The sequence below is a fragment of the Protopterus annectens genome, chromosome 6.part0 (genome assembly GCF_019279795.1).
Source record: "Protopterus annectens isolate FY-2018-M chromosome 6.part0, PAN1.0, whole genome shotgun sequence".
In the NCBI taxonomy this organism is placed as follows: Eukaryota; Metazoa; Chordata; order Ceratodontiformes; family Protopteridae; genus Protopterus; species Protopterus annectens.
This window is the reverse complement of record NC_056737.1, coordinates 472395428-472407801: the sequence shown is the minus strand read 5'-3', so window position 1 is coordinate 472407801 and position 12374 is coordinate 472395428. Positions and strand designations below refer to the sequence as shown.

Here is a 12374-nt window from a genome sequence, read left to right as displayed (position 1 = left end):
TGCTCCGCTTCCATCCCTAGCCAGGCTTGCTATGATTTCTAATTCTGTCCGGGATATCATAGTAGCTTCCCTTAAATCTTCCACCAGAAGGATTTACACTAGTAAATGGCAACGTTTCTCCTTCTGGGCAAAAGCTAGGAATATAGACCCCTATACTGCTCCGATTCATTCGGTCTTGGACTTCCTAGCCGAGATTTTTCATTCAGGATCTTCTTCCTCCACAGTAAAAGTTCAGCTGGCAGCCATTTCAAATTTTCATATAGGCTTGTTGGACCACAACATTATGTCACATAAACTTTGCAAGGCATTCCTTAGAGGTATTTTTTTACTTAAACCTCCGATTAGAGACCCCCCACCACAGTGGGATCTAAATTTAATTTTAACATCCTTGATTCTTCCCCCTTTCGAACCTGCGGCTGCCTGTTCATTCAAATTTCTTTCCTGGAAGACACTCTTTCTAGTCGCCATTACTTCTGCCAGGAGAGTATCTGAGCTTCATGCCCTCTGCATTCGTCCTCCCTACTTAATCTTCCACAAAGACAGAGTTTCTCTAAGGACTAATCCGTCTTTCTTACCCAAAGTGGCATCGCAGACGAACTTAAATCAATCCATTGATCTTCCAGTTTTTTCCCAAATTATTCTAATAGAGCGGAACAAAAACTACATTATTTTGATGTTCACCGCCAACTCAGATATTATCTGGACAGAACCAAACATTTTAGGAAATCTGATCAACTGTTTTTATCCTATGCAGAGAACAGGAAATGCCTTCGAGTATCCAAGGTAACTATCTAGATGGTGGTCTTCTGTGATTACTTGCATTTATCAGCTCAGAGGTAAAGAGTTGATTTCTAGGCCAAAAGCCCATTCTACCAGAGCTCTAGCTACATCTACAGCTTTTCAGGCTAGACTTCTAATAGACACTATTTGTGCAGCAGCCACATGGGCCTCTCCTCATACCTTTGTTTCACATTACAAATTAGACTTGGCCTCCAGAGACAGAGCGAATTTTGGTTCCACCGTTCTCAAGAGTCTGTTCCATTGAGCCACCCAGGATAGAGGTGCTAGGGACGCGGCCCCATTCAGCAAGAATGAAGGCGAAATTGACAACTTAACATTAAGAAGTTATGTACCTACCATAACGTTCCATGTTAGTTGTCTTCTCTTGCCTTCTTTCTTGCGTCCCGCCCACCATCCCCCTAGCCTGGACAGACCGAGAAGATTGTGCCTCTTCCTTTAAGAGTCTTAATCCAATTTTTCCAACTAATCAGCTTTCTAGTGTCACTGGATTAGGTTGATCTTTTTCGGGGGATTATTATTATTATCATTATTACTATTATTACCTCTTCCTCCTCCTCTCCAGTTGGAGGAATGTATTGCATAATTTCCTTGGCTACCAAACGAGATCTGGGTAGTCATCGCCTTGCATCATGGGCTATAGGGTTGCCTCAAGCTGGTAAAATTAGCTCTCGAGCTTTAGTAAGTGGCCGAGTCGGAGCAGAGGATTGGCTCCGAACCCATTCAGCAAGATAGAAGGCGAGAGAAGACAACTAACATGGAACGATATGGTAGGTACATAACTTCTTATTTTAGTCTTGCACAATTCCAGGAAGCCATTGAATCAATCTGTAACCAGAACAGCCTTCCTAAATTGCTGAAACCAGCTTTGCTTATCCAAGAAACGTGGTTAGTTGATTTATTAATATTTTCAAAGTATTTTATTAAATTTCTCCAGTGTCACCCTCCCCATATTGTGTCCAACCTGTAGTAGCTGGCAAAGGTGAGTATCTCCTCCTCCCCCTTCCCCCACAAAATATCAGCATGTGATGTGCATTGAAAAGGGTCTGCATTCTTAATGGCAACCCCTTCAGAAAGCTGGCAGTTAAGGAAGAAGCTTAATCAGTAATCCTTTCCACAGCATTGTGAAGAGATGTTTTTCTTTCTTTTTTTTTTTTTTCTTCTTCTTTTTCCAGTTCATTAGAATGCAAAACTTGCATCGGCTTTGTTTTACCTTAACCCATTGGCCGTTTCATGCAGGAGTGGGCTTTGCAGATTGATTGACATGCCTGACGGCACTTACCTGACCCACGCCCTACCCTAATGTCTGTCACTATCACACACTTATTTTACCCACACCCTGACCCTAACGTCCGTCCCTATCACACACTTACCTTAACATGTCGGTGTTCTCAGCATCGGGATTCTCAACTGTTGGTCTTCTCCATTGTCGATCTTCTGGTGTCGGTGTTCTCATCGTCAGCGTTTAGAAATTTTGGCGTTTTCAGGTAGACCCCCCCCCCCCCACACACACACACACGCACGCACGCATGCACACACAGATACACATCCACAAATAATTTTTCCCTTCACTTTGCAGGGGGAACTACCCCCTGCACCCTTTACACCTCCCCATTTAAATATACCAACTCCAAGAGCGGACTACATTGTGGAAGAGGGTAAACTACAATTACGTTATGAATATTCATGATGTCACAGGCAAATCTGCATGACATCTCATTCATGCATCATTTGCATGCTACATTACAGCCATTAGGCATGTCAGTCCGTCTGGCTACACCCATTCCAGTGTGAAATAGACGGTGGGTTAAAAAAGTAAAACAAAGCCTTAGATAAGGTGGTTCTATTTAGCCTTTGTGCAGCTGAGTTGATAAATTAGTGTGACAAAAGGAGGAGGATTGTTTCAAGATTTTTCAACCCTCCTTTTTCAGCACTGTTATAAATTTCACTTCCTTGTCAGCCCCTTTTTTCAGTTAGCAGTTTCAGCAGCAAGGAGATAAGAAACAGCTTTTTAAAAAGCATCAAACAGTCAAGCACAATCCTTTTGAACAGCATGACTATCTGCCTGTTCAGATTCTTCCCTCACTCCTAACTCCTATCCTGGCAACCTCTCTCTCTCTGAGGCTTATTCTTCCTTGTAGAACCAGATTGTTACAGATAGATGATTTTAATTGTAATTCAGCTGGAGAACACTTGGCAATGGGAATTTCTCCCTCCTGTCCAGAGGATTCCTTCTTGCCCTGTGAACCAAGTCTCTCTCTCTCTTCCCATTCTGCTACTGTCTCACACAAGGTTGAGAATGTTTGTAACACGTCAGTCAGAAAACTGTTCAGTTAACTGACTGGATAATACAATTTTGATACCTCTTAGGTAACTTTTTTTCTGAGGAAGTGCAGTAGGTACACAGGTACTAAAGGTACTGAAAAAAAATTTATCTGAAAGTCATATATGTGCAAGTACAAAAAAAATTCTAGTTAGTGTCACTGCACGAACCATGAGGGCTGTTTTACTCATTGCGCTGACATCTGCTAGGAGACTAGCTACGTTACTAGCATTTATGTTACGTTGAGTCAACCCTACCTTATTTTTCACAAAGATGGTGTTTCTTTGAGAACTAACCCTTTTTTTGTTTTATGCCTAAGTAGTCTCACTGTTTAAGACAAGGATGTTCAGCTCCCTGTGTTCTTTTTTGAAAACATGACTAAGGGAGAAAAAGATTCTTCTCATTCTGGATGTGCATGGGTAGCTCAGATACTACCTAGACAGAACTCAAGCCTTCAGGAAAGTTGATCTGTTTGTCTGTTATGAAGATGAGAGGAAAGGAAAGGGCAGCTGATGTCAAAGCAGACTGTTTCCAGATGGTTGTTCCATACTATTGCTTTTTGTCATACTCACCATAAGAAGTCATTTCCAAGCAGGGCTAGGCCCATTCTACAAGGACTTTAGCTTCTTCAGTGGCTTTCTGGAAAGGGTGGACTCAAAAGTATTCTTGAGGCAGCAGCTTGGTCCTCTGTGCATATGTTTAGAAAGCACTACAAATTGGATTCCTTTTCCAGGTCCAGGCCAGTCTTTGCTAAAACCATTTCCAGGGGCTCCTGAAATCTTTCTTATTAGTCTCCTCACTTTTTTAGTTTTCTGTGCTCTGGTGATCTACCCATATAGATTAGGCAACTGCAACAGTGATCTATGTGTTGAATGTTGAACAGTAGTGTAAGTAAACTTCCCATTACAATAAGTGAGATATATATATATATATATATATATATATATATATATATATATATATATTATATACACTATTTTGTATATAGTTTACTGTTGGGTTTGTTTCCTAGCAATGCTCTTTCAGGACTCTTGCCTCTCTTCCTAGACAGAACATGTAAATATGCTTTTTTGCTGTCTTCTTTTGGAACTCCCTTCAGGCTTCTGGCAATTGGAGTGTGTGGAAGGCACCATAAAGCTTTGAAAAGCTGGTCTGTCATGAGGGAGTGGGCTACGGTAACAGCGATCTATAAGAATATCTGCTGTGATGGTAAGTGCATGTACACAGCTGTACTTATAGTTGATTTAGAATAGGAGTACAGAATAAGTACAGAAGTAACAAAATGATCTTCTAGAGTAACAAAATGCTGTCTTTTGAACTTGCTTTTTGATTGATGAAAAGAAAATGTTTGTGCCGAGCAAAAGTGTATATTCTTGAGCAGTAAGAAGACAGGTTTCCTAATACCAATGCGTGCCTTTACATTGTTTCTGTAAAATATAGTGCTATCTAGCTATTTTGTTTTTCAGTGCTCTGCATCACCTACAGCAGAATCATCAGACTTGCGCGGGATTAACAGAGCTGCAGCATATTCTGCGACTTTTGCTGCTGCTTCTGCACCCCATAAGTATCAAAACTAATATAATGTCTAGTGTGATGCAGGTGGAGTCGTTGATTTGAGAGGGGGTGAATATTTGTATGTTTTCCTTTTGTATTAAAATGTCCCTTTTTCCTCTACAGCTGTGGGCTCTTTTGCACTTTATTATGCCAACTCTCTTTGACAACCATGAAGAATTCAATGAGTGGTTTTCCAGGGACATAGAAAGTCATGCCGAGAACAAGTCCACCATTGACGAGAGTAAGTAGTACACTGAGTCTTGGAACTCCATCATGTAGTCTGCCTTGTTTAAAAGTACAGGAATAGCAGAACTAAATGTATGGTTATGGAAGCACATAGCGTTTTGTTTTTGATTAGAGCTGTATACGGAGTTTGATATCTGAAAACATTATGGGTATTGCATCAGACATGGAACAGTTCTCGTTTTAAATGAATTTTGGTTTCCATCAGTTGCTGTTTATCTGCTGTATTCTGTGGTTCCTGTAGCCCTTAATTTTCTTTATTATTATTATTGCGTTATTGCGTTACCACTTAAGAAATAGGCAAGCATACATTTATGTAAAAGAAAAAAACTTATTACTATGTTCCTAGTTAGAAACATACATCATTTTTGTTTTTTGTATAATTATCATCGATCCAGCATTACATAAATTGCTCAATTCCTGCCTTCCCTTAAATTCACTCCTCCACCAAAACATTATTGTAAATGTATTTGTCCTACAGTTTCTATTTTTTTTTCCTAAGTACATTGCTCCTACCCTTTTCTGAAGATCCCACTTCCAGATCATCTCTGTTACAGTATTCAGTAATTCAATACATTTAGCTTAAACTTTGATTTCCAATTTTAAGTAAGGGTGCCGGATATTTTGATACCAAAAGTTGAAGCTGGCATGGGAGTTCCAGAGTGAACTTCAACTTTTGCTCTTCCATCAACTGTGGCCCTGAGTATTTTATCAGATTCAGTGGCGCAGTGGATAGCCAAGTCCATAGTAGCAGCAATACCAGTTTTGCTATGAGACACTGTACAGGCTGGGACGTTGAGCCAGTATTTTGCTAGACTTCCTCAGGACAAGGGAATTTATAGGCTGTCTGTTGATCCAGGGAACCTTCTTCACAGGAGAGGGCAGTTGACGACTCTCCTCCTAGTCCCCCTCACAGGAAGAGGAAGTGTAAGAGGAAGCTACAGGACTCACCTGCACTTTCTCCCACTCCAAATACAGATCTTGATAAAGGGGAGGGTGCCCTTAAATCCCTTTCAGAGGGCATGTCCTTTAGTAAGATATTGTCAATGATGACACAAAGAGGATCCTGGCCAGAGAGTTCCAAGGCAGAGGGGACTTTCAGTCTGTCTGCCACCTGAGAGGCAGAGGTGGTCTAGATCATCAGGGTTGTAGGGGATCCTATTCTGCTTTTCACCCCATGACCCATGACGGTTTGGCACACTGTTGCACTCTGGTGGTAGTTGGTGTAAGTCTATTGTAAGACATTCCTGAGTGGGTGGCCGTCACGTGGGAAGTTGGGTAAGGAGCATAATATCCACAAGTTATTACATTCCATTATTAGAAAAGCTTCCGAGGTTAGCTTCTCATGCTCAACCTTGCCACCCTTTCAGAGGGAAGAAGGCTTACAGGATGTGCAGAGCCACTTCAACGAGAGAGACATCCAGCAGGTTCCACCAGATCAGATATGAGCTGTCTTTTACTCCAGATTCTTTTTAGCTCCCCAGAAACCAGTAGACCTCAGGCCAATACTCAGCCTAAATTGGTTGGTTTGCAAAGAAGGAGTTATTCCAGATGGTCACAGTGCATTCCATTCTGCCTTGTTTCCAGGCAGGGGAGTGGATGTGCCCTCTGGACCATCAAGATGCCTACATATATATAAAGTTAGTCTAAGCATCAATAATCTTCCCCTGCTTTAATGTGGGAAACAATCATTATCAATTTTGTACCTTGACATTTGGGGTCAACCCCCCCTCGGTGTTCACCAAATGCATTGATGGCCCCTTTTGTAGCATGTGTGATTTCTGGGAGTGCGGATCTGATTGGCTCATCATAGCATCCAGTATGGAAAAGCTTCCCCTAGCAAGACAGTACTTGTTTCAGACCTGTCTGTCTTTGGGGATCATGATGAACATGACCAAATCTGAACTAAAACCTTGCTAGGATTACATTTTTAAAGGTAGTTTCCTAAACACAGTAAAGCAACTGTTTTTTTCTTCTCAAGAGAGGATTTCCTCAGTCATCTGGGAAGTTGCATGCTTGTTACAGGAGACACCACTATCAGTCATGGTGATGCGCAGTGTCTAGATAGAGGAGGGCTGCTCGCATTTAGATGGTCCCACATGCCAGACTCATCATGAGAATTTTTCATTGTGGACCTTGTGGATGCAGTGAGATCAGTCATGGCATATGGGTTACAGGATCAAAATGTCTTAGGCTTGCAGAAGAATTTTGAACTGATGGCTGGCTCTTTGGAACCTGTTGAAAGATATACCATTCATCAAACCACTCTTGAGTGTAACTGTAACTAGGGACACACCAGTCCTGGGATGAGGGGCCACTATTTAGACTAGATGGTTCAATGTTCATGAATCCCAGAAGAGGCCTTATTTCACATCAGTGTGCTCGAGAGTAGGGAAGTCCTCCTAGTGTCGCAGGCATGTTCATAGGTTCATAGGTTGGTACTAGGCTATCAGCCCTAGGGCCTATACAAGCCTAGACATAACAATTCCCTGGCTATTTCTTCCCACACTATTTACTTCCCTGGACTCCTGTCTAGCAGGGCGACTGATGTGATCCCCGGGGTGAATTTCCTTTCTCCCATCCAATCGTCAAGGTTCCTTTTGAAGAGGGCCAAAGAGGCACTCTGCTTGACATATATGGGCAATCTATTCCAGAGTCTGGGAAGTCTCTGGGTCAGGAACCTATCCCTCCAGCATGTTTTGTTTATTGTGATGACAAGGTTTAGATCCCTGGTGCGTGTGGCTCTGAGGGATTGGGATTTCTTTAAGTGTAGCATGTCCAACAGCTCTGGGTTTGACATGGCCTTGTATGTTAAGCAGAGATCGCCTCTGAGTAGACGATATGCGACAGAGTATAGCTGGTGTTTTTTAAGGTGGTCAGCGTAGGACATCTGCTTTAGGCCTGTGATTCTTTTAGTGAGGTATTTATGCGGCCTTTCCAGTTGTTGCAGATGTCTTGAGAGGTACATACCAAACGGGGCGTTGTATTCTATAATGGGTCTAATGAGGGATGAGTACAGTGGGACAATTACCTCCTTTTTTCCTGGATGAAAAGCCCTTACTGATGAGGTGTGCCACATAGAAGGATTTCCTGACTGTTGTGGCGATGTGGTTATCGAAGGTGAGACCACTGTCCACCTGTGTCCCTAAGTCTGTTATCACACTTTCGGTGTTTAGTGTACTGCCACCTATATGGTAATTCATGGGTACATGTTTTTTCCCCAAAGGGGATAACTATACATTTCTTGGCATTGAGCTTGAGCCCATGGCTCTGGCACCAAGCATCTGTTTCTGTAAGGCCCTTTTGTAGAGTTTCCACATCATTTGAGGATTCATTAATGGCTCCCAGTTTGCAGTCATCTGGGGACTTTGTTAGCCAGAGTCCCTTAGTGTTGGCCTGTACTTCAGAGAAGTAGATGCCAAACAAGAGCGGTCCCAGGACTGAACCCTGAGGTACTCCACTTGTCTGGAGGTGGATTTGGACTTTTACAGTGTGGGTTCTATCAGTAAGCCAGTTAGCAACCCATTGGGTGACGTAGGGATTAATGCCCAGCTTAGTAAGTTTATCTATGATTCCAGAGTGGGGGATGATGTCTAAGGCTTTGGCAAGGTCTAGATAGGCTGTGTGGACCACCTTACCCTTCTCCATGGCTCTGGAGACTGATTCGAAGAAGTCAATCAGGTTCAGAAGACAAGATCTGCCCTTCACGAACCCAAACTGGGTGGGCTGCAGTATTTGAAGGTTGCCAATGTCTTTGTTTATAAGTTCCATGATAATACACTCCATGGCCTTGCAGATAAGGCTCGTCAGACTGATAGGATGGTCGTTTCCAGGATCCAAGGTGGATCCCCTCTTGTAGAGTGGGATAACTGTAGCTCTGCGCCACTCATTGGGCACAAAACCTGAGGTGAGGCTATGATTAAACATGACACTTAGGTGAGGTGCCAGTTCATATTGTAGTTCATGTAGTACACGGCCTGGGATGTCATCTGGTCCCATGGATGCTGTATTCTTAGCTTTGGAGAGTGCGTTTTTTACCTGTGTGGCTGTTATTACCGAAATTTGGCAATCTTCTGGTATTGAGGTGGGCCATTTAGAGGGTGAGAGGGGGATGAAGTTGGCACTGAATCGATCTGCCAGGATATTGGCAATATCCTTGGGATCAGTATATTTAATGCCATTCTGTTTTAGCTCAGAGCAGATCTGAGCATTGCCATTTAGATTCTTGACATAGTTATAGAATGCCTTGTGGTTGTCTTTGGAATCTTTGGCAATTTTATTTTCGTAACTAGCTTTGGAGGATTTTATGAGGGATCTCAGTTTCTTACTGAGGCTGGTAAGGGAGTTTTTTGCAGCCTGGGATTTTCCTCTTTTCTACAACAGTTTCTTCCTTTTGTTGTAAAGTTTGTTTATGGCAGGGGACCACCAGATTGGCTTCCTTTTTTTGGATGAGAGCATCTTGGTTCTATTTGGGATGGCACGATTCATGCATGAGTGGATGTGCTCGTACAGTGCCTTAGTGTAGGATTCAGCAGTTGAACTTTCAGTTCCCGTCTGCATGGGTGTCATGAAGTTTGTCACTTCTAACTTGAGTAGCATGAAGTTGGCTTTGGAGAAGTTTTTTTATGGAAGTCTCCTTACTGGGGGTTGGGGGTGGGATGTGGATGTTAAGAGTGATTAGCTTATGGTCAGACCTAACTAACGAGGGGGTGACCATAGGTGTGGCGCATTAATTTCTCATGTTGGTAATGACCAGGTCTAGGATATTGGAGCCCCTGGTGGGACTATGGATTAGCTGATCCAGGGTGTTGGAATTTATGAATTCCAAGAACCATTGGGCAAAGGTGTTGATACATGAGTAGTTTTCCCAGTTAATGGCAGGGTAGTTAAAATCACCCAGTATTAGGGTGTTTGGTTCTATCTTAATATTTTCCAGTATGTTTAGAAAGGTGTAGTGAGGACGTGCCACCCTCAAGGTGTAGTTCCCATGCAGTCAGACAACATGGTAATAGTATGGTATTTAAGCAAGAAGGGACTCATTCGTACCCACCTATGAAAAGAAGCAATGAGTATGGGAATGGGCTGTGTCAACATAATGTTATCTGCTAGCTGTTTACATACCTTTATTTTCCAATGTGATGGCAGACAAACAGAGCAGACAAACTTTATGGCCTCATGAATGCTCTTTCATCAAGAGTAGATCACAGCATGTTCAAAAAAGTGGGAAAACCTTGCTACGATCTTTTTGCTTTGTCATTCGGCACCAAATGCCCTCACTTCTTCAGCATAGTTCCTCAAGAAGAGCCACGCAGAGACTCAGTTCTCCCACCTTTGGTCCCCGGGGCTTCTTTGTACCTTTCTTCCCTTTTCTCTGTTACCGAGACTCCTTCTGAAAGACAAGGATTGCCAGAAACAAATCATTTTCATATCTTCCTCCTGGTCCCACCAGACATGTTTCCCCTTGCTGTGGCCTCATCTGAAGAGGAAACCCCTTCTTCCACATAGCCCATCACTGCAAAGTCACTACTCTTGGCAGCTTTGCCCAGACATTCCATCTCTTTATCTAACTGCATGGTTTCTCCAATTCCAATAATAGCCAGGAACCATGCATAGGTAATTACTAAGCTGTTGTTTCATGAGGCTAGTTAGAAGCCCAGGTCTGCATTCCCATGAAGTTTGTAGCCCTTGTAATATAAGTGGAAATAACACAAAGCTATGCAGAACATTTACATGTTCTCCTATCCGTAAGGGACAAGGATGCTAAGCCAGAGTGAATTTGTGGTTTTCTGTTCATTCATCCAGATTATGTTTGAACAGAGTAAGGGAAGAGCTTTGATTTATGTGGAGAGGAAGATGATTCCAAACAAGTGTTATTCGCAATGATACATATTTTATCTCTCTAACATGTTCTGTTAATGTTGTAGAAGAGATTAATATATCTTGAGCAGGTGTTTATGCCACCATTGAACTTGCGGATGTGCAAGTAGATCTGAGAGAATAAGGACTGTTTTGGCTCTATACTTGACCCAGAGATCACCCCTTAGTAGCCTGCATGATACAGAGAAGGACAAGGATTTGAAGGAGTTTAATTTTCATGACTTTTAAGCTCCTGATTTTCCTGGTAAGCAAGCATTGTGATCATTAAAGTTGCATTAATTACTTGGACCAAAGGAGGCATTATACTGAATAATCAGCCTAATAATGTTGAATACAGTAGAATGATCACATCACTGGACCTAGACACCATACCCATATTAATAAGATGTGCAGTGAAAAAATACTTTTTTACAATAGTGGATACATTATGATTGAAGGACAGTTTGTTCTCCATCTAATTTCCCTGGTGTATAACTACCAGATTGATATTCAGGACTGTGTTGTTGCTGTTGTTGTGATAGGTACAGGTTACATTATGATTGCTGAAGGAGACTATTATAAATTTTTTGGCATTTAATTTTAGTCAACGGTTATGGCACCAGCTATTTGGGAAAGGCCCTCTTAGAGGACCTTGGTGACTTCCTGAGAATTTGTTATGTCACCAAGTTTACACTCATTTGCACACTTCTTCAGTCATAAACCCTTAACGTTATTTTTTTTTAAACACCTTTATTGACTTATCACTTGTGACATAGGCAAATTTACATTTATACAAACGTAATCAAACTGCATTAACAAATTAACATCAACAAATGTTATAATTCACATATATTGCTATATATCATATAACCTAAGCAACATTACATAAATTATTCAATTCCTACCCCTTTTTTTAAACAAGAAATATTATTAAACCATCACTTATGACATAAGGAATCATACATTTATATAAATGAAAACAAACCACACTGACACAATCCTAGTTGCGGGTATTTTACATCACAAACCATACTGACACACTCCCAGTTGCAAACATTATCTTGCACTTATAATCTACCCAATCATTTCCAGTCAGACATTACGTAGCTCATTTAAGTCTTGTCTTCTTTTAAACCTCATTCCTCCCCTGTATGTATTGTTCCCACAGTTCACATTTTTTCCTATGTTGTTTACTCCTATCCTTTTCTAAAGATCTCAATTTCAGTTGTTTTATCTCTTTTACTATACTCACTACTTCTAATATAGTTGGTTTTTATTTTAATTTACATTTTCTAGTAATTCTTTTGGCAGCCACCATAATTAGATACATGAAAGGCCTTACCATATCTAGGCAATTGTGATTCTATATCGCAGCTCAGAAAAATCATCTCCCTCATCACACCAATCCCCCTGCTCAGCATCTCTGACAGAGCATCCCGCAGGCAATCCTTAAAGTGCGCCAACCCACCACACTCCCAGAAAATATGTTCCCAACTACTTCTTTCTTCCCCATCACACCTTCAGCATTTGCTGTCTACCGTTAACAATAGCCTTGACCTCTGAGAAATAAATGACAAAGAGGAGTGTCCCAAACACTGAA

The 12374-nt window shown here is 41.7% G+C and overlaps 1 protein-coding gene across 1 annotated transcript in view; it reads left to right on the top strand.

Annotated features, from left to right (window-relative positions):
- INO80 (INO80 complex ATPase subunit) overlaps positions 1–12374 on the top strand; it is a 2478170-nt gene that overhangs the window by 1597062 nt on the left and 868734 nt on the right. The window contains exon 20 of the mRNA XM_044074204.1: positions 4799–4916. Within this exon, the coding sequence (XP_043930139.1) occupies positions 4799–4916 (118 nt within the window). The remainder of the gene's footprint in view (positions 1–4798; positions 4917–12374) is intronic.